The sequence below is a fragment of the Rhinopithecus roxellana genome, chromosome 6 (assembly GCF_007565055.1).
Source record: "Rhinopithecus roxellana isolate Shanxi Qingling chromosome 6, ASM756505v1, whole genome shotgun sequence".
Classification (NCBI taxonomy): Eukaryota; Metazoa; Chordata; class Mammalia; order Primates; family Cercopithecidae; genus Rhinopithecus; species Rhinopithecus roxellana.
Window position 1 is genome coordinate 61,742,334 of NC_044554.1, and position 25,019 is coordinate 61,767,352.

A 25,019-nucleotide genomic window follows, 5' to 3' on the forward strand; every position below is an offset into this window, starting at 1 on the left:
GTATCTATAGATCTGTATCTGTATCTGTATGTATGATGTTGTAACTGAGGGACAAGCCCAAACTGGGCTTACTCTGTTGATAACAAAATGTCATGTTGCCCCCAGCATGAGCAATAGAAAATAGCTGGAACTCTAACAACTATTGAAGGGCTCTGCTTTCAGCCTCTTCTCTTCTCCACTGCAGAATATTCCCCCAAAAACAATGAATTCTCCCTTGGAACTAAAATGACTAAGAGACTTGATGGGAACCCGAATGCCAGAACTCTCTCAGAAGCCAGAGGTACAATGGCTTGGAAGATGTGGGGCTAAAAGTCCACCTCAACATACCTTTCTGTAAATGGTCAAATTTATTTATTTATTTATTTATTTATTTATTTATTTATTTATTTATTTAGAGATGGAGTCTCGCTCTGTCGCCCAGGCTGGAGTGCAGTGGTGCGATCTCGGCTTACTGCAAGCTCCGCCTCCTGGGTTCACGCCATTCTTCTGCCTCAGCCTCCTGAGTAGCTGGGACTACAGGTGCTCGCCACCACACCTGGCTAATTTTTTCTGTATTTTTAGTAGCGACAGGGTTTCACCGTGTTCGCCAGGATGGTCTCGATCTCCTGACCTCGTGATCCACCCGCCTCGGCCTCCCAAAGTGCTGGGATTACAGGCGTGAGCCACCGTGTCTGGCTGGCCAAATGGTCAAATTTAAAGCTCTCCAGTCAGATTCTGTCAAGTCAACATTCCTAAATCTTTTCCCTTGCCTTCGGATCCCATAAATTTACCCCAGGTCCCAAATCGGGGAGACATTTTTTCTTTTATTTTTGAGATGCAGTCTTGCTCTGTTGCCCAGGCTGCAGTGCAGTGGTGCAAACTCAGCTCACTGTACCCTTCACCTCCCAGGTTCAAGCAATTCTCCAGCCTCAGCCTCCTAAGTAGCTGGGATTATAGATGCATGCCACCAAGTCTGGCTATTTTTTGTATTTTTAGTAGAGATGGGGTTTCACCATGTTGGCTGGGCTGGTCTCAAACTCCTGACCTCAGGTGATCTGCCCACTTTGGCCTCCCAAAGTTCTGGGATTAAAGGCACGAGGCACCACACCCGGCTGGGGAGACAGATTTGAATTCACTCCTGTCTCTTTGCTGACCAGTTTTGCAAACAAAGCCACTACTTTCTCAAAAGCTAGTGTTTCATAGTATTGGCTTCTGTGCCCATGGGGCAGCAAAACCATTTGATTGATAAAAATGTGAAGGCCAGGCGCAGTGGCTCTCGCCAGGAATCCCAGCACTCTGGGAGACCTAGGAGGGCAGATCACCCTAGGTCGGGAGTTCCAGATCAGCCTGACCAACATGGAGAAACCCCATCTCTGCTAAAAATACAAAATTAGCAGGGTGTGGTGGTGGATGCCTGTAATTCTAGCTACTCAGGAGGCTGAGGCAGGAGAATCGCTTGAACCCAGGAAAATAACCAAAATGCAACAAATCTCAGAAGGAATGACCCTGCAGAAACTTCCTGATGAAAAGCTTCAAAAACAGCATCCATAAAGTGCTTTGGGTTTCAAATATAAGCTCAGGTGTTCTGGGCTGGCGAACTCACTATTTGGAGCACAATGCTAAATAGGGCCAAAGGCACAGGCCAATCACCTGGGGGTGGCTCATCTCACTGGCCACCAGTGACCTCAAAACCCAGCCAGCTTCATTCCAGAAAGCCACGTTGTACACAAGTTGAGGGGGGCTGTTGGATACTGGGGAGAGTCCAGCACGATTCTAACTTTTCTGTGTCTTCTCTAAGCCCAGATGTCTGCTCTCATTTTAATTTTGCATGATCTTGTAATGGCACCAATCCCAAATCGTGTGCGTTTAAAATGCCCTAAGCTTCAAAATATACGCTCTCTTTATAAAGTTAACGTGATTGCTTCTGAGTTTTTAGAGAAATTGAATGATTGAGTGCAAAAACACTGTTTAAATCAGACAGCGTGCTATACACATTTAAAAAAATCCCAGTTAAAAAAAAATATGTATATATTGCTTGGTTTCAGAAGAGAAACAGGCCTTTTATTGACATGATGTCAGGGGAACAGTACTAAAAAAACATCAAAGATAGTCACACACACACACACACACATATCGGGAACACCCTCTGTCTTTCCCATATGCGGTGTGGAAAACGGGGCCAGACGGTCCTGCAGAAACTTCCTGATGAAAACAGCCCCGTCAGCCCTTCCTAAGCTTGAGGTCGGCTGCCACGGAACCCCATCCAGGGCTCCAGAGCTTCCTTCGCGGCTCAAGGGACGCACTGCCCTGCACGCATCGCCTGCTTGCAGCCGACTTGAGGGGCTCACTTAGTACCCTGTCCCGGGACGCGGCTAGATCCTGGGGAAAACCCCTCCATCCAGCCCCATCTGGCAGAGAGACTCCAGATTAGCAACTCCGGAGTCAAGTGAGCCAAATTCACGCCGTACCCCTGTTCCAAGGTTAATCACCCCTCGCCCCCTCCGCTTCCGGGCCGCGCTGATGTGCCTCCTCCTCAGGCGGTCCTGGGGTCTGCGTCTCCCAAGCAGCTTTCAGGGTTAAAAAGGAGGGGATCCGGGGAGGGGAGACGAACTTCTTTGTTCTTTCACCGGATAAACTCAGTTTACGGAATTCTCCAAAACTCACTCCCATCCGCAATGTGCAAATATCTCTGATCCTCACTTGGAGGGCGAGCTACTGTGTTCCTGGCCCTAGGCTAAGTATTATCTTGTAGGATCACATTTAAGTCTCCCAACAACCCCCTGAGGTAGGTGTTATTATCCCTATTCTACAGATGAAAAGAAATGAGGTACTGAAAGTAACTTGCCTAGGGTTTTACAATTAACAGATTGGCACAGTTAGGTTTTGAGTCCAAGTCTGTTTTGACCCAAAAGTTCTAAATCTTTATAACTGTTCTTCATATAGCAGGAATAAAAGCAACAACCACTCCTTGCAGAGCAATTACTATATTCCAGGCACGGTATTTCTCCAAACTACTCTCAGAGGCAGGTTTGCCACTTACCTGTTATGTGACCTCAGGAAGTTTCTTAACTTCTTTTTGACTCAATTTCCCTGTCTGCAAAATGAGGCTAAAAATATGGTTGTCATGAAGAGCAAACGAATTAATATACGTAAAGCCTGGCACACATTCATTCATCCCTGAAATTGTTGCTGCTGTTTTTTAACCATCATCTCCACTTCACAGGTAAGGAACCTAGCCTTGGAGAGGTGAAGCAGTGAATTAGTCCAGCTTGCCCGGTGCACACCCAGCTGCAGAGACCCGCTCAGAAGTCGTGCGGGATGGGGGCCCGCCGGCAGGTGAATTGCACTTGGCAGGTGGGAGATGAGCTTCTCCGGGGTCGCTGCAGAACGCGCCGCAGCCCGGGAGGCCGCGAATGGTTATCAGCTACCACGCAAGGCTGGAGGTCCACCCGCTCCGGATTTGCTCGTAGTGCGAGGGCCCCTGCGGTGTGCTGGGGGTTCCCGCCAGGCCCACTCAGAAGCACTCGGGGGGACACCTGTGGGCGGGGCCCGGCTGCCCCGCAGGAGCCCCCGGCCCGCGCGCTCACACTCAAAGCCCCCCAAGGCGCGGAGGCCGCCCGCCCTCCTGCCCGCCGCGCTCCAGGGCGGAGTTTCCTCCTCTGCTCATTGTTCACTGCCCAGCGCCCGCCCAGCCCCGGCCCCGCCCTGCCCGGCCGCCGCCGCGGGCGGGCTCCTGGGGGAGGGGCGGAGGCGGGGGCGTGGGCGGGGGCCGGCGCGGACGGGACGGGCCAGGAGTAGCCGCAGCCGCCAGTGGGGCCGCAGCCGCGCAGACGCCGCCCAGGACGCAGCCGCCGCCGCCGCTCCTCTGCCGCTGGCTCTGCGCCCCAGCCTCGCTCTGCGGCAGCAGCAGGGAGGAAGAGCCGGCGCAGCGCGGCTCGGGAGCCCCGGGCCACAGCCCGGTCGCCGGAGCCACCCACAGGCCTCCCCGAGCGGCGCCCACGCTCCTACCGCCCGGACGCGCGGACCCTCCGCCGGCCCCGCAGCCACCTGCTCCCGGCCCAGAGGCGAGGACACGATGCGCTGCGCGCTGGCGCTCTCGGCGCTGCTGCTGCTGTTGTCGCCGCTGCTGGCCTCCCAGGATGGTGAGTGGCCGGCCCGGGCTCCGCCGGCACCCCCACCGTGACCGTGTGCCCCCTACCCGGCCAGGTTGCAGGGAAGCCCGACGCGCCGCGTGGTCCGACCCGGAGCAGCCCTGTCGCCGCCGGGGTCACACACGAAACCCTGACCTTGCACCATCCACGCCCCCTCCAAACTCCACTACGCGGCAGGTGCAGGGCCCGAGCTTGGATTCGTCTCCAGTCTCCACTCGGGAGGAGTGGGCGGTGGATTCTGCCCGGGCAGACAGCGGCGCGCCGGTGCTAAGTGAGTTTGCTTGGGAAAGAAAAAGGAGACAGCACCGCGAGGCTTGACGCTTCTGCGGGACCCTCGGGATCTGATTATACCTTTCCTTCGTGTTGCAGGGAATGTGGGGCTATATTGTGTATTCGTTAATTCCAGGCAAAGAGGCAGGCGAGAAGCTCCCGAGGAAGTCCCTGAAGCAGGTGACAAGCCTCCAGCCACTGCCCACGCGGGCAATGTGCTTATCTGTTTGCAGAGAGGGTTTTCCAAGCAATGTGTGCAGGCTCAACTCCCTGAGCCCGTGCTGGGGCAGGTACAGAGACTGTGGAAGTGGACCTTCCATAGTCCCAGAGTCACCTGGCTGAGTGGGGGTCCAACCTCCGTGTCCCCAAAGCAGTCACTTCTTAATGCATGGCTACGATGGTGAGACCCCCTCGAATCCTGTTGTTCAAACGGGAACTTCTCTCTCGTAGAATACTATTGAGCTGCATTTTAGACACACCTTAGAAACCGTACCTGTTTCTCACGAAACAGAGCTGTACCTCAGAAACATTTCCTCCTTGTTTCTTTTCAAGGTGAAATGTTACTCATTCTCTTTGGGGTAACAGGCGATGGCTGCAAACTCAACCAGAGCAGGTGTTCCTAAGCCCCTAGGAACAGCCGGAGTCGGCTCAGGACCACGGGAGAAGCGCATTTCTCATTCTCTCTTGCCCACCTGAGCATGTGTCTGCAGGGAGAAAGAGGGGAGGTGGTGTGATCACCCTAGGCCAGGAGGACTGCGGGGACAGCACAGACAGGGAAGGGACTCTGCCGCGAGCAGGTGCTGGCAGTTTAGGACTGGACTCTAAGGGGCCGGGGGAGATGGGAGGGCAGTGCAGTCTCTCCTCTACACCGCAGGAAACCTTTGGTAGTGGGCAGGGGCTGGCATTCAGGGAGCAGGCAGGTGTGGGCATCCTCCTGTGGCCGGCGGGAGACTCCACCAGCCTGACTAGAAAGGGAAGGTCCTGGCGGGGGAAGAATGTGTGTCCCTGGAAGAGGGGCTGCAGTGTGAGGAACAGTCAAAACAGCTTTCAGGGTGGCAATCACTGAAGAGCCACATGACATGCAGGGTTGAGATGACACCAGAGTGTGGTGGCACTCCTCAGCCCTACTCTCTGGGGACGGCTGGACTTCAGGGTGGGCCTTCATATGAACCTTTTGTTGGGAAGCCTCTTAGAACCACCCAGAAGGGCGTTGGGCTGTGTCAGGAAAGAGGGGTTAGTCCCTGGTGTTTCTGAGCTTAAGGTGGCCGAGCCCCCCTCACTTTGAGGAGTGTGAGGCACTGTGGGACAAGACCCTCCCTGTTCTGCCCTGAAAGGAAATGTTCCTAAGCCACCAGTGGGCAAAGCTCTGACTCCAGCTCACTGCTGGCTTCAAGGATGGATGGGACTGTCTTTCCTGGCACCTGGGCACTGCCAGAAACCATGTCTCTTCCATGAAGCACCACTTCTAGCCTAGCATGGGGCATGGCACATGGCAGAAGCTTGATATGTGGCAAACAAAAATGACCATTACCCAGTGCCTGCTATAACCAGCAAGTAACCTGGCCCATCCAAGCACTGTGTGCATTACAGTATGCAGCACTGTTGGGAAGCACTTAGGAAAGTGCAAAGTGCTAGGTGGGGGATGGGGAGAGGATGATGATCAGGATGGTGATGATGATTTGCATATATTGAGGCCAGAAAAGGCTTGGTGGTTGGGGGGGGGGGGGCGTTGCAGCAAGCTTGGTCTGTTCAGTAGCTATGGTGCATTTTACACCACCCTCTAGGGACTCAGTAAGGCCAGCTGCATCCCTGTCCTTCTGAAGGTCTGGTCGCCTGGGCCGCTGTCATCAGGAATAGCATAAACACTGCCCCCCACCTGCTGGAATCCTGTGATTTGATTCAAAGCAAGAAAGATTTATAGCTCAAGTCTCTGCAACAAAGGAATTATCCCCAGACAGATCCATCCCTGCCCCTCTCCCCCAGCTTACCTTCCAATATATGGGCAGATCATGCAGCCTACAGCAAAGAAAGCATTCACCTTAGGGGCCGGACAATTCATCAGACCCCCTTTCGGTGCTTTTCGGTTTGATAACCATCTGGCAGAACCACAGTGGTAGGTCACATCTCTGTGCCTCTGTTTCCTCATCTGTGAGATAGAAGAAAAAACCAAAGGGACCTCTAGTTCCGCCATGATAAGATATCTGGGGTTCTGTGTTCCCTCAGCTACCAAAAGGACAAGCTGATTCAGTATTGGCAATCTGATGTTGAATGGATGAATTCTGGGCAACAGAAAGGCAGCTTGGTGGGGTGGAAACACTCAGGCTTTGGATCAGAGAGATGTGCATGACCATGCACAAAATAGGGGACCTCCCTGAACCTCAGGTTCTTAATCTATAAAGTAATAACAGCAATACCTTGTGGGTTGCTATGAAGATGAGTGAGTATATATATCATGGGCTTTGCTTTACGCCCAGCTCAGGACCACCACTCAAAAAACAGCTGTGATGATTAGTAAGCATATATATTGAGCACCTGGTGGGTTTAAGGGACCCCCAGGTGCTGGGATTCTGCCAATGTTTGTGGGTATCAGTGGATAGATGATAATAAAAACTGAAGCCCCAGTGCCACTCTGTGGGAGAGGGAGGCATATGTAAAAGTGTAAGATTTGGAAGGGGTGGTCTGGAGAAAGCTTCCTGAAGGAGGTGGGGTTTTCACATAGGGATTTTAAAATTAAAAGGGTCAGTGTTTCCTAATGTGGCTGAGGCTCTACACATTGTAGTATGTAGAGGGAGATGCAGATTAGGGACGGGGAGTCTGTGATGGCAGTTCTTGAGATGGGGTCATTGAGGCTTTAGGGAGATCAGCTCTCAGAGCTGAAGAGAAAGTTCCATGGTGGCAGGGCATGACTGCTCACACCTGGAATCCTAGCAACTTTGGGAGGCCAAGGTGGGAGGATTGCTTGATTCTAGGAGTTCAAGACCAGCCTGGGCAACCAGTCCAGTCTTACTGGACAGTAAGACTGTCTCTACTAAAAAGACAAAAAAATTAGCGGGGCATGGTGATGGCACACGCCTGTAGTCCCAGCTACTCGGGAGGCTGAGGTAGGAGAATTGCTTGAACCTGGGAGTCGGAGGTTGCAGTGAGCCAAGATCACGCCACTGTACTCCAGCCTGGGCAACAGAGGCAGACCCTGACTCAAGGAAAAAACCAAGGTGCCCAGGGCTGGGGTGGGGGAATGTGGGTGTCTCCAGCATGGTGCAGCTTGGGATAGGATCTGAGGCATGAGTGAGCTGGACATTGGGGGTTAGGAGCCAGCCTTTCTAGGGAAGACCCAGAAGCACCTGGCGTCAGTGTGGCCAGAGCTTTGGGGTGTGGTCACCCAGAGAAGGCCCAAGGAGGGGAGCGTGGCCTGCCCAGGAGGGTCCTCAGGGTGTCCCCCAGGCCTAGAGACGCCGGGGAGAGGCATGGAGGCTGCCCCCAGTCTGGTTTTCCTCAGGAGCCCATGTTTGAAGGGAGAGGAGGGTGCTGGCCGGGGTTTTGACACCACTGCCCTGTGGAAGCTGAGAGGGGAAGAGGACTCCATGTGGTTAGAATTCTCCCACTGCAGGGAGGAAGGAGAAGAGTCACTCCCAGCCACAACTCAAGCATCATCTCTGAGACGCCTTCCCTGGTTTCCTAGGGAGAACCAACGTGTGTTCCATGATCTGTGTGTCTCCTCCACCATGCGGTGAGGCCCTTGAGGAACCAGCAACATACTCACTGGCGCCTCCAGGGCCCAGCCCAGCACCAGGCGCTGAGCAGTGGCTTGGGATACTCTGGACTGTGGAACCGAGGGGAACCAGCCTCAGCCCTGGCTTCAGGCTCCCTGGAAGGGGAGTTTGCATCCTGGGAAGAGATGTCTGGCCAGTGGGCTTGTTCTCCAGCAGCCAGAGCTGGTGGAAGCAACTGCTGAGGTTTAAGGCTTCTGTGGGGCTGGTGACCCCTGTTGGAACTGGCTCAACACTTAGCTCAGAGCCCTTCACTCCTTTTTTCTTTTTTTTTTTTTTTTTTGAGACAGAGTCTCGCTCTGTCACCCAGGCTGGAGTGCAGTGGTGAGAACTCAGCTCACTGCAAGCTCCACCTCCCGGGTTCAGGCCATTCTCCTGCCTCAGCCTCCTGAATAGCTAGGACTACAGGCGCCCGCCACCACGCCCAGCTAATTTTTTTGTATTTTTTAGTAGAGACGGGGATTCACCGAGTTAGCCAGGATGGTCTCAATCTCCTGACCTCATGCTCCGCCCGCCTCAGCCTCCCAAAGTGCTGGGATTATAGGCGTGAGCCACCGCACCCGGCCCAGAGCCCTTCACTCTTAAGGGAAGTGGGAGGAACCGTGTCTGCAGTTCACTGGACTTCTTGGGAGGGGACTTAGATGACCCCTATTCCAGGAAGGGCTGCTTCTTCACACCCTTTGAGGCAGAGGCCCTCTTCAGGGCTGCTGAATGCAAGCTTTGCTCTAGCCGAAATGGAAGCCATTCCTAATATAATCAGAGAAAGAGAATGGCATTGCCCTGCCCATCCTTACCCACCAGCCTGAGCCTGCCTGGACACTTTCATCGGACGTCAGCCAGGAGCTCTTTACCCAGCTCTGGGCTCATTTCCTATTTGCACCCACTGGGCATGAAGCAGGGCAGGGAGCTCAGCTGATGGGGTTTCCTGTCATGTCCCGGACCCAGGAACACGGGCAAAGTTGAATGGGTCACTCTTTATCATGTGTCCTGTCTGCTTGATGGTGCTGTTAAGAAATCAAGTGATGCAGCAGATCCGGGATGGTGACTCCTACCCTGCACAGGCCAAATGACGAGGGCATTCTCTTTAAGAAATGCCTTCAAGAAAATTGACACAGAGGATCCCTTAAAGGAGCCTCTTCATATTTGCAGTAACATTTGCCATATGACTGCTTCGAGTAGGCAGCCTACGGGCTGTGTGCAATGTGTAACTCAGTTGGCAAAGGGTACTTTCCACACCACTTCTAAATGAGCCAGAAAATCATAGGACACAGAATTCTAGAGCTGCGAAGCCTTCTGGAAATCATCTGCTACAACCTGCTTGTTTCAGATGGGGGATTGCAGGTCAGGGAGGTAGGTTCATTTGATCAAGTTGCCGGTGACTCTCAGTAAATGGCTTTCCAGGAGATGGGTGTGCACATGTGTGTGTGTGTGCGCGCGTGCATGTGCATGTATGTGTGTGTGCGTGCATGTATGTGTGTACACGTGCGCATATGTGTCAGCTGTGGGTGCCAGAATAGAACTCAGCCCTTTCAGTGCTGATTCCCTCCTGGGAATTGGAAAAACTCAGCAAATCCCCTTTATATATTATTTTATTTTACTTTTTTTTTTGAGATGGAGTCTCACTCTGTTGCCCAGGATGGAGTGCAGTGGCATGATTTTGGCTTGCTGCAAACTCTGCCCCCCAGATTCAAGACATCCTCCTGCCTCAGCCTCCTGAGTAGCTGGGACTACAGTCATGTGCCACCATACCCAGCTAATTTCTGTAGAAATAGGGTCTCACCATGTTGACCAGGCTGGTCTTGAATGCCTAACCTTGAGTGATCTGCCCACCTCGGCCTCCCAGTGCCGGGATTACAGGCATGTGAAAAGCCTCTTTAAAAAGGATTTTAGGATGGTGACAAACCTATACTGTGCCCACATCTCTTTCCCTACCCCTCTACCATCAGGGTAAATTGAGGCTTGGGGTCACTTTGCTATTTAAGAGTTAGGCTCCTAAGGGTGCCTGGAATACTGTGCCATAGTACTGGCCACCATGCATTATACCTATATATGTCTGTGTTTGCCACTGGTCAGCTGGCTGAGACCCCCCTGTCATGTCCACGGCCTCTAGCCAAATAGGTGGTTAAGAAATGTTTGCGGGACAATTGGCTGCACAAAATGCAGCGTTCAGCTGCAGATTCTTCAGTGGCCCTTGCCCACATCTCCCGCATGCTAAGCTCTTGCATTGTCTCTGAGTCCTGGCCCTGCCCTGAATCACTGGAGCAGCGGCAAGCACAGACCCTCAGCTAAGGGGGTCCCCTAGCTAAGGTTGGCCCCTGGGCCACCTCCCACCATCCCTACCCTCTTACCCAACACACATCACCACCACCCTCTCTTCCTTTGTAGCCTTATTCCCCTTGGGTCAGCCACCTCACACTTCCCAGGACCAGGGTGCAGGGTGGCACCTCGTCCGCCAATTGTCATGACCGGAAGGCTATGTGCCTCCACCAGGGGGAAGAGAATTCCAAGGAGTGGCTGAAAGAGGCTTGCTGTCTAGCCCTGGATTAGGGTGCAGGGGCCTTCCAGAGCCAGGCCCTAAGGGATGTGTGGACTGACCTGGGGTCTAAGCTATCTGATCTCTTACCTTCCTACTACCTGACCCTGATCAGGGTAGAAGGGACAGCACTTAAGCAAGCCAGTGAGGAGGGCATTCTGTAATTCTTGAACATACTGGCTGTGTGTGAGGCTGAAGCCACAGCTCCTTCTTAACTGAAATTCAGGGAGCCGCCGGGCGCGGTGGCTCACGCCTGCAATCCCAGCACTTTGGGAGGCTGAGGTGGGCAGATCATGAGGTCAGGAGTTCGAGATGAGCCTGGTCAGCATGGTGAAACCCAGTCTCTACTAAAAAGACAAAAAATTAGCTGGGCATACTAGTCCCAGCTACTCAGGAGGCTGAGGCAGGAGACTTGCTTGAACCCAGCAGGCGGAGGTTGCAGCGAGCCGAGGTCACGCCATTGCAGTCCAGTCTGGATGCCAGAGTGAGACTCTGTCTCAAAAAAAAAAAAAAAAAAAAAGAAAGAAATTCATGGAGCTCTGCCTGAGGACTGAGGCCCTTAGGTCTCCATCCAGCCAGGTTCCCATGCCAGTGTACTCCCAACACACACCAATTGGAACCACAGAACCCTCCAGCTGGGGTAGCTTGCCTTTGGATAACCTTTATCTCACAGACCATTTCAGGGAGGAGAAACTGAGGCACAGACGCAAGGACTTGCAGTAGATCATACAACCAGCTCTTCTCCCAAATATGTACGTGGTTCACTCCCTCACTTCCTTCAGCACTCCGTGAATACCACCTTCTCAAAGAGGCCTTCCGGGGCTGCTCTGCATAGAAACCCCTCCCCGCAGCACACTCGTTTCCCCCCACTCGCTTTTATTTTCTCCATAGCACTCGTCACCTGATTTGTCTGTCTCTCCCCCATTAGACTGTAAGTTCCATGAGGGCAGGGACTTCCATTGCGCTGTAGCCACAGCACCTAGAATAGCACTTGGCACAAAGTAGCTGTTCCATAAATATAGGTTGAATGAGTGAGTTAGTAAGTGAGTGGGTGTCAGGGCTGGCTTAGAACTTAAAGTCTTGCCTGCCAGCCTGTGCTCTCCAGATGCAAGGCTCTTCACCTGATTCAAGAAGGAAGTGGCAGGTGGCGACCAGCCCTAGGTCCTGGGGGAACAGGCATATGGGCAGGAAGGAGTAGGGATGCCTGGTAGGAAGTGGGAGGGGGGCCATGGGAGGTGCAGCAGTATCATGTCTCCTGTGTTGTCCCCACCCAAAGGATCCTTCAGCTGAGGATTGGGGCTTGTGTTTGTTAGAACTTGATTTGGCTGCTCATAGCAACAAAAAATCAGTAGTGGATTAAAGAAGACAGGCGTCAGTTATATCTCTCTCATATCACAGAACTTCAGAGGGCTGGTGTAGTGGTTCTCCTATCATTCACATGTGGCCTCGTGGTCCAAGATGGCTGCTGGAGTTCCAGCCATCAGGAAAAAGGAAGGAACAAGAAGCACGTGGCTCCTCTTTTGAGTGTTCCTCCCAGAAACCACACGTGACACTTCCAGTCACATTTTGTTGAACAAAACTTAGGATGTGGCCACACTAGCTGAAAGGGAGGCAGGAAAGAGAACTTAGGGAAGAGTAATTTTTATTTCAGGTACCCAAGTGCCTTACTGAAGAACAGTGGTTCAGTTACATAGAGGAAGCAGAGAATGGATATTTGAGGTAGGTCACTGGGAGATGCTACTGCAGAACTGGTCCCTGCAAACCTTGGGCTTCTCTGTAGCGGCCCTCTGTCCCTGCCTTGCTGGTCAGATCAGCTTCGCCTCTGCATGAGTGAAACACGGCTCTCAGGCAGCCTGGTCCCACTTAGCCCTCCGGTTATGTGGCTGTAGCCGTCTGGTCTGAGGGGCAGTTCCTGGTAATGCACAAAGACACCTGGCTCCTTCCTAATTGGGTCTTGAGCTGCAACAGGGATCCAAGGTATCCCAGGACCCCCATGAGCCAGGCCTTGGGCAGGGTAGGTAGGGGAAAGACCTGGGTTCCCCCACTGGCCTGTGGATAGGGAAGAAGTGTTTCTGCTCCCCATCTCCCCCTCTCACCTCAGAGCGGGTGAGTGCAGGGCCAAGGAAATACTGTCTTAGGGGTTTGGGCAGTGACCCCTCAGTGACAGCAGCAGCTGGGGCCAGTGGCTTTGAAACCTGCAGGAGGTATTCCGTGGAGCTGCCTTGGGGGCCACCGAGGGTTTGGGGTGCTTAGCTGGAGAGGAAAATGAAGAGGAGGCTGATTTGGAGGGAGTTTTATGTCCACCCTCTTCACGAAGGCCCTTCGGTATGATGAGTCTCTACGTAGGAATTCCTTTGACAAAAAAGTTTTGCTGTGACAGTGAAAAGAAGAAAAATGGAAATCTCTGCTGATGCTCTGCGGTTAAGAGGCTTGGATTTTAGCCACAGCTTCGACACTTGCTAGCCTTGTGATCTCAGACTTGTTCCTTGACCTGGGCTTCTCCAGCAGGAAAGTAGGTATTGTGCCCTCCTCCATAGCAAGGGCTAAATAGGATCATGTAGGGCGTGCCTCTGATATGCAGAAAGCATCCACATGTGTTGATTTTGTTTGTTTGTTTGTTTTTGAGACGGAGTTTCACTCTTGTTTGCCCAGGCTGGAGTGCAATGGCACAATCTTGGCTCACCGCAACCTCTGCCTCCCGGGTTCAAGTGATTCTCCTGCCTCAGCCTCTGGAGTAGCTGGAATTACAGGCGTGCACCACCACGCCCAGCTAATTTTGTATTTTTAGTAGAGATGGGGTTTCTCCGTGTTGGTCAGGCTGGTCTTGAACTCCCAACCTCAGGTGATCCGCCTGATGGGCCTCCCAAAGTGCTAGGATTACAGGTGTGAGCCACCTGCGCCTGGCTTGTTGATTTTATTTCTTGTATTGGTGTCAGCCCTAGCCCAGCGTGAGGTGTGAGTCAACAGACCCTGTTACCCCACCCCCCACGCCATGCTAGAGCAGCATCCTCTGCCACCTCACAGGGCCAGGCTTTCTTCTTCAAGGCCCTTCCCCATTACTCAGGCTGGGGGCCTCAGTGCGGGGAGGCAGGGTTAGTTGCAGACCACAGTTTCAGATAAAGGTAGCCAGGGTGGGCTTAGCTAAGAAGCAGCTGAGATGGCCCCCCACCCATCCCCGACCTTCCTGTTCCTGCCTGGTGCTCCTCAGCTCACCCCTAGGGGGCACTTTGGGACTTTGAGTCAAAACAAACTCTTTTTTTGAGAAAGGGTCTCACTCTTGCCCTGGCTGGAGTGCAGTGGCAGGATCTCAACTCATTGCAACCTCTGTCTCCAGAGTTCAAGCGATCCTCTCACCTCAGCCTCCCCATAGTTGGGATTACAGGCACCTGCCACCAAGCCCAGCTGATTTTGGGGTTTTTAGTAGAGACGGGGTTTCCCCATGTTGGCCAGGCTGGTCTTGAACTCCTGGCCTCAAGTGATCTGCCCGCCTCAGCCTCTCAAAGCGCTGGAATTACAGACATGAGCCACGGCGCCCAGCCCAAAACAGGCTTTCTGAAGAAGTCACCTGCACCCTGATCCTGGCAGCCCCTGAGGTGGTTAGCCCATTACGTGGTTAAATGCAGTCTTCCACCTCCTGGCTCTCTCTCTACCTGGATAAATGCGCTTGCGATTGGCTAATCAGCTGGCCACGCCCACTGTACACTCCCTCCTAGCCCTGGGATCCCAGTCTCCCTTTCACTTTCCTTTCTCAGATCATCCAACCCTGAGCCTACCCTAACTCTTGCATGAAATTCCTCTTGATGCCATCGAGCCAGGCAGTGAAGCAAGATGTTGATCTTTCTGTGGCCAGCTCTCCATTTTCCTTCTCAGGAAAGGGAGGGCCTGGGGGAGGTGCATGGAGCTACAACCCAACAACTAGGGCAAGGAGTATTTCCTCACAAGGATGAAAAGTGGGAGGAAGATAGGAAGGGAAGGTAGGAAGTACTCACAGATCTGCCTTCGGGGCATTACTATGTGCCTCAGTTTACCCACATGGTAAGTCTGGGGTAGCACTGTATGAGGTTTTTTATTTTACTTTTATATTCCATAAAGCAAGCTGTGTTCCAAACTGTGTCCAATAAGAACATTTCATAGTCCTCGAGATTTTAATAGTTACGCTCTCAATGAATATTTAATAAAATGAATACATTTCCCTTCTTAGAAGGTCAAAATACATTATGATCTTACATGCTTTGAAATGTCCTCTAAGGAGGATTACTTTTTACCTTTGTTTAACCCATCATTCCCCAAACGTACTTTAACCATGGGACCATTTCCTTTTCGGCTTCCTCTTTTTAGTAGAACATCGATTAACATCTTGTGAAACACTCGTGTTTCCCCAGGATATTTTGGGGGAAATACTGATGTGAAGATAGAGTGACCAACTGTCTCAGTTTACCCAGTATTAACAGGTTATCCTGGTATGTGGGACTTTGAGTACTAAAACCCAGACACTCCTGCGTAAAGACCAAGCTGGAAAGGCATTAACTATAACAACACACTGATATGTGTCCGGCTGAAATGAAAATGAAACCTCACCAGGCCCTCCGACCTTAGGGGATTATAGGAAACGACATGGCAGGTCGCAGCCAGTTTGAAGGCTGCTTGCCCCAGAGTCCATTGAGAACAAGTTATGTTCAAGCCTGGTGGCCCCTCAAGAGTCTTTGCAGTGGTGTTGCTTCTAGCCAGAAGTGGGAGGCTCTGTTAGAAGAATTATGGAAGTGTGTGTTTTTGATGTTTGATCTTTCTGCCCAGATGGGGGCAGACATTGTTTGTTGGTTGCCTGTGGCTGGCTCTTTCCTGTTGTGCCTCTGTCCCCTGCTGCTTTGAGTCCTTGACCCTGACAGCATCATGGTATTGTTTTAGATCCTGAGTCCCATCATCCTGTCAGCTTGGAGGGGAGCTTGGACAAGGGGATTCCAGGATGTTCTGGTAGCCAGCACTGTCATAGTGGCTCATGGACAGTTCTGGCTGAACAGGGCCTGCTGAGAGTGTGGGTCTCATCCACCTTCATGCTGTCATTGTTCCTAGGAGTTGGTGGCTGAGGGGGTGGTGTGCTTGTTTGTTAAGCCACCAGCTTGCATGTGCTTTTCCAGCTGCAGCTAGCACCTAAGGCACTACCTGCAGGTGTGACAATGAGGAGGGGTGCCAGTTGCTCAGCCAGATGCAGTCCTGCACCCTGCCCTGGGGGCACTGCCGAGCTTGGTGCAGGGCATGTGGGGGCCCTGCTGCTCCCTTCCCAGGCCTGTGCTGTCCTAACTCCTGCCCATGCCTCCCCGATCTGGAGGCCCCAAGGGCACCACCCAAAAAGTTGCTTCTCATCCTGAGGCCATCCTGGGTTTAGCTTCTCCATGGCCGGGATTCTAGAGAGCTTATGCTGTGGATCGGCTTCTGGGGAAGGGCAGGGTGGGAGCCCGTCCTGGCTTTTCGTTCACCTACAGCATCCAATGTGGGGGTTACACTTGGGCAGGGAAATTCTCGGGCTTTACAGCCCTGGACGAATCTGGAAGTCTGGTCCTGTTGATGCAGAATCACATCTCTGAATGCCACAGGCACTCTAGGGCAGTCGTGTCCATGTGCCAGCTATAACTGGCCCTGGGGCCTCCTGTTGGTTAAGCGCTGGGTGTTTATGTTTGGGTGCGCCACGTGTACACAGGGCTGGTGGCAGGCACAGTGAAGAAACACAGCAGGGTCCATCTGAGTTGGGTGTTGAGGTGAGGAGTGGGTCCGCAAAAGAAAGAGAACCTCTGTCCAGACACTCACAACCCAGTGTCCTCCCTGCAGGCCTCAGTTTCCTCATCTGTGAATGAGGAGCTGGCCCAGTGGCTCTCAGGGGCCTTCCTGTTTAGTGTTTCCCATGGTCTAAAGCTGGGTGATTTTGGCCCCAGGACTGCTGGCGTCATGGGACTGATGGGTGTGTGTGGCTGCATCTGCAGAGGGAACCTAGCTGGACATTGTGGATGTTCTGAGCCATTGGGAATGGCTGGAGGGGGCTGTTCTCATGCGTTTGGCTTCTGGGGAAGTGACACCATGGATTCCTGGGTAATGTGAAGGGGCATGGACACATGTCCTGTAGTGTCCTGGGGGCTCTTGGTGTTTTGCTGGCCTCGGCCCTTTCTTCATCTCACTACAGGTCAGATGCCTCCCCTTCCCCTGTCCAACGACCAGGAGGGGTGTGGCAGCTGGAGCCAGGCACATGTGGGCACTCAGGCCCCACAGGATTGGAGAGCCGCACTGGGAGTGGGACTACATGGTTCTAGATGCCAAAGAAGGCGTGGTGGTGCCTGGTTCTCTGACTGCTTGTTCATCTCTACTTGTTGGGCTGAGATCACATGACATCTAAGGTTCTTCCAGCTCTAACATTACGACCCTGGGATGCAGAGGAATGTGATACCTACGTGGCTTTTAAGGAGCAGGGGACAAGGGATGGCCCGGCACAATGATTCACACCTATAATCCCAGCACTTTGGGAGGCCGAGGCAGGAGGATCGTTTGAAGCCAGGAGTTCAAGAGCAGCCTGGGCAACATAGTGAGGCCCTATCTCTATATACAGATTAAAAATTAGCCAAGTGGCCAGGCGTGGTGGCTCACGCCTATAATCCCAGCACTTAGGGAGGCTGAGGTGGGCGGATCACGAGGTCAGGAGATCGAGACCATCCTGGCTAACACAGTGAAACCCCGTCTCTATTAAAAATACAAAAAAATTAGCCGGGCGTGGTGACGGACGCCTGTAGTCCCAGCTACTCGGGAGGCTGAGGCAGGAGGATGGCATGAACCCGGGAGGTGGAGCTTGCAATGAGCCGAGATCACTCCACTGTACTCCAGCCTGGACGGCAGAGCAAGACTCTGTCTCAAAAAAAAAAAAAAAAAAAAAAAAATTAGCTAAGCATGGTGGTGTGCACCTGTAGTTCCAGCTACCTGGGAGGCTGAGGTGGGTACTACTTGCTAATCCCAGAAGTCTGAGAGGCTGTAGTAAGCTATGATTGTGCCACTGTACTCCAGCCTGGATGATACAACAAGACCCTATCTTTAAATGAATATGAAAATAATAAAAAGTTTAAAAAGTGAAAAACACTGGCTTAAAAACATAACTTTGGCTGAATTGATGACAAAAAAAAAAAAAAAAGAAAAACGGAGAACATCCCAGCCTCTGGTCACAGAGCACCATGGACTCAGCCCCAGCCTGGCCCTGGCCCCTGCGTCCAGCCCGAGGGGTGGCATCAGCTCCTTGTGCTGTGCATCTGTAGGCCTTGTGCCAACAAAGACCAGGCTGTAAGGGAAAACAAGAAAGGTGACAGCTCCTGGGACCAGGATCTCTGGATCACTGTGATCCTGGCTGTGCCTCTCCCTAGGAGCTGCACTGCTGCCATGCTACAGAGGGAGGGAGGCTCTAACTGGCACTGGACCTGCTTTCCAGATGGGAAATCCAAGGCGGAGGATGCTGAGGATTTTACCTAGTCATGTCTTGAGGCTCCAGGTACTCCATTTCCCCTTCATTTGTTGTTGTTATTGTTGTCATCGTCGTTGAGACGGGGTCTCCCTCTGTCACCCAGGCTGGAGTACAGTGGCACAAACATGGCTCACTGCAGCCTTGACCTCCTAGGCAGAAGCGATCCTCCTGCCTCAGCTTCCTGTATAGCTGGGACCACAGACATGTACCACCATGCCTTGCTAATTTTAAAAATTATTTGTAGAGATGAGGTCTCATTATATTGCCTAGACTGGTCTTGAACTCCTGGGCTCAAGTGATCCTCTTGCTTCAGTCTCTCAAAGTGCTGGGATTACAGGTGTGAGTCACTGCAGCCAGCCTCCCTTCCACTTTGAATTTGCCTTTTCTTATTCTGGGCATGGGAGTGGCCAAATAAACTTGGCCTAGACATCTGGGCCTCTGCACCCACCTTGCAGGGTAGCCAGACTGGAAATACAGTAAAGAGGGCAGAGAGAGAAGGGGCATGGAGCCCATGAGGGACAGGGGGCAAGAGGCAGTGCCTGCCTTTCCTCCACCCCTTTTGGAGCCCCAAGTCTGACTTAAGAATCAATCTTAGGCCGAGGCGGGCGGATCACAAGGTCAGGAGATTGAGACCATCCTGGCTAACGCGGTGAAACCCCGTCTCTATAAAAATACAAAAAATTAGCCGGGCGCGGTGACGGGCGCCTGTAGTCCCAGCTACTCAGGAGGCTGAGGCAGGAGAATGGCGTGAACCCGGAGGTGGAGCTTGCAGTGAGCTGAGATCGCGCCACTGCACTCCAGCCTGGGCAACAGAGCAAGACTCCATCTCAAAAAAAAAAAAAAAAAAAAAAAAAAGAATTTCCTGACCTGCGAAACTTTAGAGGGAAATAAATATTTTGCTCCCAGTTTCTTGGGAAAAGAAGAGCTGTGAATTCACAGCTGTGTGCATGAGTGTGTGTGTGTCATTGAGGCATTTACTCAGTCATTGCCTCTGATCCCCCTCTCTGATGTCATGAAACTACTTTTAGGGGATGAATATTCAGCTGTTTGGACACCTGGCTCCAACTGGGGCTGGCCCTGAGATTATTGATTCACTTCCCTAGGCGGTGCCCGTAGGAAACCGGGCTTCCTTGACGAACTCGAACGTCTCAAACACAGGGAGGGCCATGACGACTTGGCTTTGTTTAAAAGGAACATGGCCTTTAACTTTCCCTGCAGTCCCTGGCAGGGGACAAGGGAGCCAGTCCTCAATTGTTTAATGATATCCACTTACTTGGTTTCTTTTCTTTTTTCTTTTTTCTTTTTTTTTAGATGGGGTCTTGCTCTGCTGCCCAGGCTGGAGTGCAGTGGCACAATCTCGGCTCACTGCAGCCTCTGCCTCCCAGGTTCAAGCAATTCTCTGCCTCAGCCTCCAGAGGAGCTAGGATTACAGGCACCTACCCCCAAGCCTGGCTAATTTTTGCATTTTTAGTAAAGATGGAGTTACACCATGTTGGCCAGGCTGGTCTTGAACTCCTGACCTCGTGATCTACCTGCCTCAGCCTCCTAAAGTGCTGGGATTACAGGCGTGAGCCACTGAGCCTGGCCTGTTTGTTCTTTTTAAGCAACACCCCCCACCCCCAAGTCACCCCCAACCCCACCTCCACTCCACTCCCCACTGTCCAAAAGATACAGGCTCCACTGTCATCAACCACCAAAGAAATTCGGATTGTGTGCTCTGTTGGAGGTAATCATGCTTTTTCTTCCACCTGCGGGGCCAAGGAGAGAGTTAGGTGGTAGTTTTAGCTTTATTTGCCCTGCTTTGCAGAGTAAGCGGGTGACCATCGGAGAGCCTTAGCTCCTGCTCCTGCCCCACCCTCAGCACGCACGGATTTAGTCTGGGATTTTGCCTGGGGAATGTGCCCATCTGTGAATTACTCTGCAGCAGGAAGGACACAGGTGTTCTTCCTGGAAGGGGAGAATTCTCGCTAGGACAGAACACAAAGAGGATAGAAATGTAGAAAGCTGTACTTACCGCCTTAACCTTTAGTGTCCACCAGACGGAAGCAGATCATTCCCTGGGAAATTCACAGGCTCCATTTCACGGAACTTTCTCTCTCTCTTCCCAGAGGCACTGTCCGTTTCAGAGGTGACTGTCCCACAGCCATGCATGTGGGACTTCCCTCTGGCTCAGGGCCCTTGTTTGTTTTAGGCCAGGAGTGGAGACTGGGCCCTGGTGGAGGTTTCCAGGGGCCACTGAGAAACCCGTACACATCTGGTTATTTTCATGGCTGCGGGAGGCCAGAGGTGGCGTGGGAATGACAACGTGCTCCCTCAGAACAATATTTACCAAGGTTGTTTTTGAACTTACTGCTAGGGGAAGAGTTGCGTGCCAAATGTCCGCGCGCTTTGGCTCTGGAAGTGTGTGTGTGCCTGGGGACAGGTCACAGGCGCTCTTGGGAGCAGGAACAGGGCCAGTTGAGAAGTGTGCGGGTCTGTGCAGACCCAGTGTGATGGGTGTTGGGGGACGGGGGTGGGGTAGAACGCTCATCCCTGAGACAGTTGGGTTAGAATCCGGCTCTCTGACCTGGGGTGGGGCCTTCCTGGGCTAGTATGTCTCTCCTTTTCTGAACGAGGTACGTAACAGGCCAGACGCTGTGGCTCACTCCTGTAATCTCAGCACTTAGAGAATCTGAGGCAGGAGGATCACTTGAGCTTAGGAGTTCAAGACCAGTTTGGGCAACATACTGAGACCCTATCTCTATAAAATTATCAAAAACATAGCTGGGTGTGGTAGCGCACACCTGTGGTCCCAGCTACATGGCAGGCTGAGGTGGGAGGATCATCTGAGCCCAGGAGGAGGTTGAAGCTGCGGTGAGCTGTGATCGCGCCACTGTACTCCAGCCTGGGTGACAGAGTAAGACCCTGTCTCTAAAAAGATTAAAAATTAAAAGGTACTAAAGGTGTGTCCTCAGAGGGTGCTGGAGACACAAATGGGATCATATGCAGGAAGAACGAGGCACGGAGTCCCACCAATATGCTAAGACACCTCAGTATTTACTCAATATTAAGTTTACAGTCATGATGATAAACTGCTCTTAGGAGGTGTCATTTAATAGGCAGATTTATAGAAAGTTCCAGCATGTGAGTGAGGCAGCATGTCCACCCCTCTACCCGGTGGTCTCAGAGCTGCCCTGAGTGTACCAGGATACATGCAGTACCCAGACTGGGCACAGACATTCCTGTCGCCTGCTCACAGCAGGGGGTCGGCAAGGCTGGCTGAGCCTGGCTGCCCCTTCCTCCAGCCCCGACCTCAGATTTGGAATATTTAAACATTTCCCTCAAAGGTTTTACATTTCGGGGGCTGGGAGTGGTGGCTCAGGCTGTAATCCCAGCACTTTGGGAGGCCGAGGCAGGCAGATGGCTTGAGGTCAGGAGTTCAAGACCAGCCTGGCCAACATGGCGAAACCCCATCTCTACTAAAAATACAAAAATTAGCTGGGTGTGGTGGTGCACACCTGTAATCCCAGCTACTCTGGAGATTGAGACTGGCGAATCACTTGAACCCGGGAGGCGGAGGTTGCAGTGAGCCGAGATCACAATACTACACTCCAGCCTGGGTGACAGAGCAAGACCCTGTCTCAAACAAACAAACAAAAAGCTTATACATTCTAAAAAATATGTTCATTTTGTTCCAAGATAGATATGTCTCCCTTGACAGATGAGGAAACCAAGGTCCAAGGAGGTCCCCAGCTCACATAGACATCCAGGTCTCCATTTGCAGAGCTCACTTTTTCTGTGGAGGCTGCATCACATCTTGGATGTGGTCATTTAAACTGACCTTGAAGACAGGGCGAGGGGCCACTCTGCCACCTCCCCCAGGTGCTGTGGTGGTGACTTTTGTCTGGGAGCCCATCTTGGGCGGGCGAGGTGAGCGAAGGCATCCGGGCATCAGCCCTGTCCCCACCCTTGCCTGCCTGCTGGCTGGTGGGTTGGCTGTCCCTGGGCACACCGCCCAGGCAGACAGATCAGGATTCACATGGTCTGCAGCAGGCGAAGGGATTAGGAGGCCCTGGGGAGGGTATTGTTTTAAGGAGGTTAGTCTGTTCTTTCCAGCTCAGGAAGAAACCAGCCTCTTCCCTGGGCAGGTTGGTGGTCCCTAGACAAAGCCTGACACCACGGACAAAGCTTTAGGGGCTTGGACAAAGCTCCAGGGGCTCAGCATGGGGACGCCCCTCTTGTTAGGAACAGCAACAACAGCGGGAGGGGGAGTGGGGAGAAGGATGGGGAGTGGGGAGCTGTTGACAGGGACAGGAACCAGAGTGGGCAGTGGTGGGCTGAGCCCCAGGGAGTGGCAGGGCAGGAATCTTGGGTGGCACCGTCGACTGAATTCCAGGCTCTCCTGTTACCCCTCTGCCTTCAGCCACAGAAGTATAGTCATGAGTAATCCAAAGAATGTATTTAGAAGCTTCCTGCTGAGGTGCTCGGTCCTTTTAGTGGGTAGGGGTGGAGTTCAACCCTCTGACCTCCACCTGGCGGATGCAGTGTCACTAACTCCGGGCCAGATTTTCATCAGGTGGGACTGCAGAGGTCATCGAACCCTGTGCTGTCTGCATTATATGGGAACTGAGCCCTGCTAGCTGCTGTGCCAGTGTGGGACGGAGGATGAGCCTGGCTCCCCGCAGCGCGCTTCTGCCCCGCCACTCCTTCCCTGCCAGGCCTCAGGGATGGAAAGCTTGGTCAGAGAATGGGTCTGGGACACACCGCTGAGTGGGGCAGCCCACACAGAGACAGCCTGAGGGTCTGCCAGGAGCTGGGGGCATCCTGCCAACTAAGTCAGAGCACAGGGGAGGGGCCAGGAGCTGGTCTCCTGGTTCATCTCCCTCCTGTACTCCGCAGGGCCACAGTGGGTCCTCTGCAGCCTTGACACAGACCTGTTTGAAGTGCATACATAAGTTCCCTAGACAGGGACTGCGATGGTCATGGAAGCCCTACTCACAATGGCCCTAAACTGGAAGCTGCCCAAATGCCCATCAGCAGCAGAATGGACAAATAAATAGTGGCATGTGCACACAATAGAGTCCTCCACTGTAAGGGGAGTGAACAGTCTGCGACCGCACCCCACGAGAAGGATGAGTTAAACCAACCAAAGCTGAGTGAGGGAAGAGTCATGACGGTGTGATGCCATTGATAGGAAATCCCGCAACAGACACAACGCTGAATCTTCTCAGTCAGAATAGCGGTTACCCTCAGGGATAGAGAGGAACACAGGCAGGGCTTCTGAGACAAGCTGTCCTGTTTCACCATCTGGTGCTGGTTAAATGTGTGTATTCCCTCGAGGACAATTCATCAAGCTGTACACGTGTGATACGCACCTTTTTTTTGGGGGAGTGAGGATGGAGTCTTGCTTCCCCGCCCAGGCTGGAGTGCAATGGTGCAATCTCGGCTCACTGAAACCTCCGCCTCCCACTCCCAGGTTCAAACAGTTCTGCCCCAGCCTCCTGTGTAGCTGAGACTACAGGCATGTGCCACCGCGCCCGGCTGATTTTTGTATTTTTAGTAGAGACGGGGTTTCATCATATTGGCCAGGCTGGTCTTGAACTCCTGACCTCAAGTGATCCACCTGCCTAGGCCTCCCAAAGTGCTGGGATTACAGGCATGAGCCACCGTGCCCGGCTTTTTTTTTTTTTTTTTTTTTTTTTTTAGTGGGAGTCTCGCTCTGTCACCCAGGCTGGAGTGCAGTGGCACGATCTCAGCTCACTGCAAGCTCCGCCTCCCGGGTTCACGCCATTCTCCTGCCTCAGCCTCCCGAGTAGCTGGGACTACAGGCGCTCACCACCACCACGCCCGGCTAATTTTTTTGTATTTTTTTAGTAGACATGGGGTTTCACTGTGTTAGCCAGGATGGTCTCGATCTTCTGACCTCGTGATCCACCTGCTTCAGCCTCCCCAAGTGCTGGGATTACAGGCATGAGCCACCGCGCCCAGCCGTTTTTTTTTTTTTTTTAAAAGACAGTTTCTCACTGTCTTAAATAATAACGCTGGAGTGCAGTGTTGCAATGATAGCTCACTGCAGCCTTGACTTCCCAGGCTCAAGTGATTCTCCCACCTCAGCCCTGCAAGTAGCTGGGACTATAGGTGTACACCACCAGGCCTGGCAATTAATTAATTAGTTAACTAATTTATGCATACATACATATATACAGGGTCTCACTCTGTCATCCGGGATGAGTACAGTGGCGCAATTATGGCTCACTGCAGCCTCGGCCTCCCTGGGCTCAGGTGATCCTCCTGCCTCAGCCTCCTGAGGAGCTGGGACTATAGGTGTGCGCCACCATATCCAGCTAATTTTTGTATTTTTAGTAGAGACGGGGTTTCACCATGTTGGCCAGACTGGTCTTGAACTCCTGATCTCAAGTGATCTGACTGCCTTGGCCTCCCAAATTGCTGGGATTACAGGTGTGAGCCGCTGCACCTGGCCACGTGCCATTTTTTAAATGCCTGTAATTCTTCAGTGAAATATTTTTAAAAATGAAAGGGGAAAGGGGCTGTTCTGAGAACCTCCTGGCTGGGCACAGTAGAACCTGCTGTGAGCTTGGGGCAGTGACACTGAGGAATGAAAACACCAGGCTCCAGACAGGCAGCTCAGGTGAGCCTCCCAGGGAGAGGGGCGCTGTGGACAGGAACCAACAGGGAGAGGCCCCAGGAGAAGTGGCAGGAAGGCCAGATTAGGCACCTTAACCTGCTGTGTTTGACTGGCCGTTTTTGCTGGCTGATTTTTACCCCAGCCCTGACACCGGCTGCTGCTGGCCCGAGGGTATAAGCACCATCCTGGAACACACTTATCAGGT

The 25,019-nt window shown here is 52.7% G+C and overlaps 1 protein-coding gene across 2 annotated transcripts in view; it reads left to right on the plus strand.

Moving 5' to 3' along the window:
- The first annotated feature begins 3,759 nt into the window (after positions 1–3,759).
- Positions 3,760–25,019, plus strand: part of PODXL (podocalyxin like) — a 60,807-nt gene continuing 39,547 nt past the window's right edge. Inside the window, exon 1 of one of the 2 annotated variants that reach the window (XM_030933028.1) lies at positions 3,760–4,121. In XM_030933028.1, coding sequence (XP_030788888.1) covers positions 4,055–4,121 — 67 coding nt within the window. In that variant the 5' untranslated portion in view covers positions 3,760–4,054. The remainder of the gene's footprint in view (positions 4,122–25,019) is intronic. The other variant, XM_010368312.2, reaches the window with a different exon arrangement.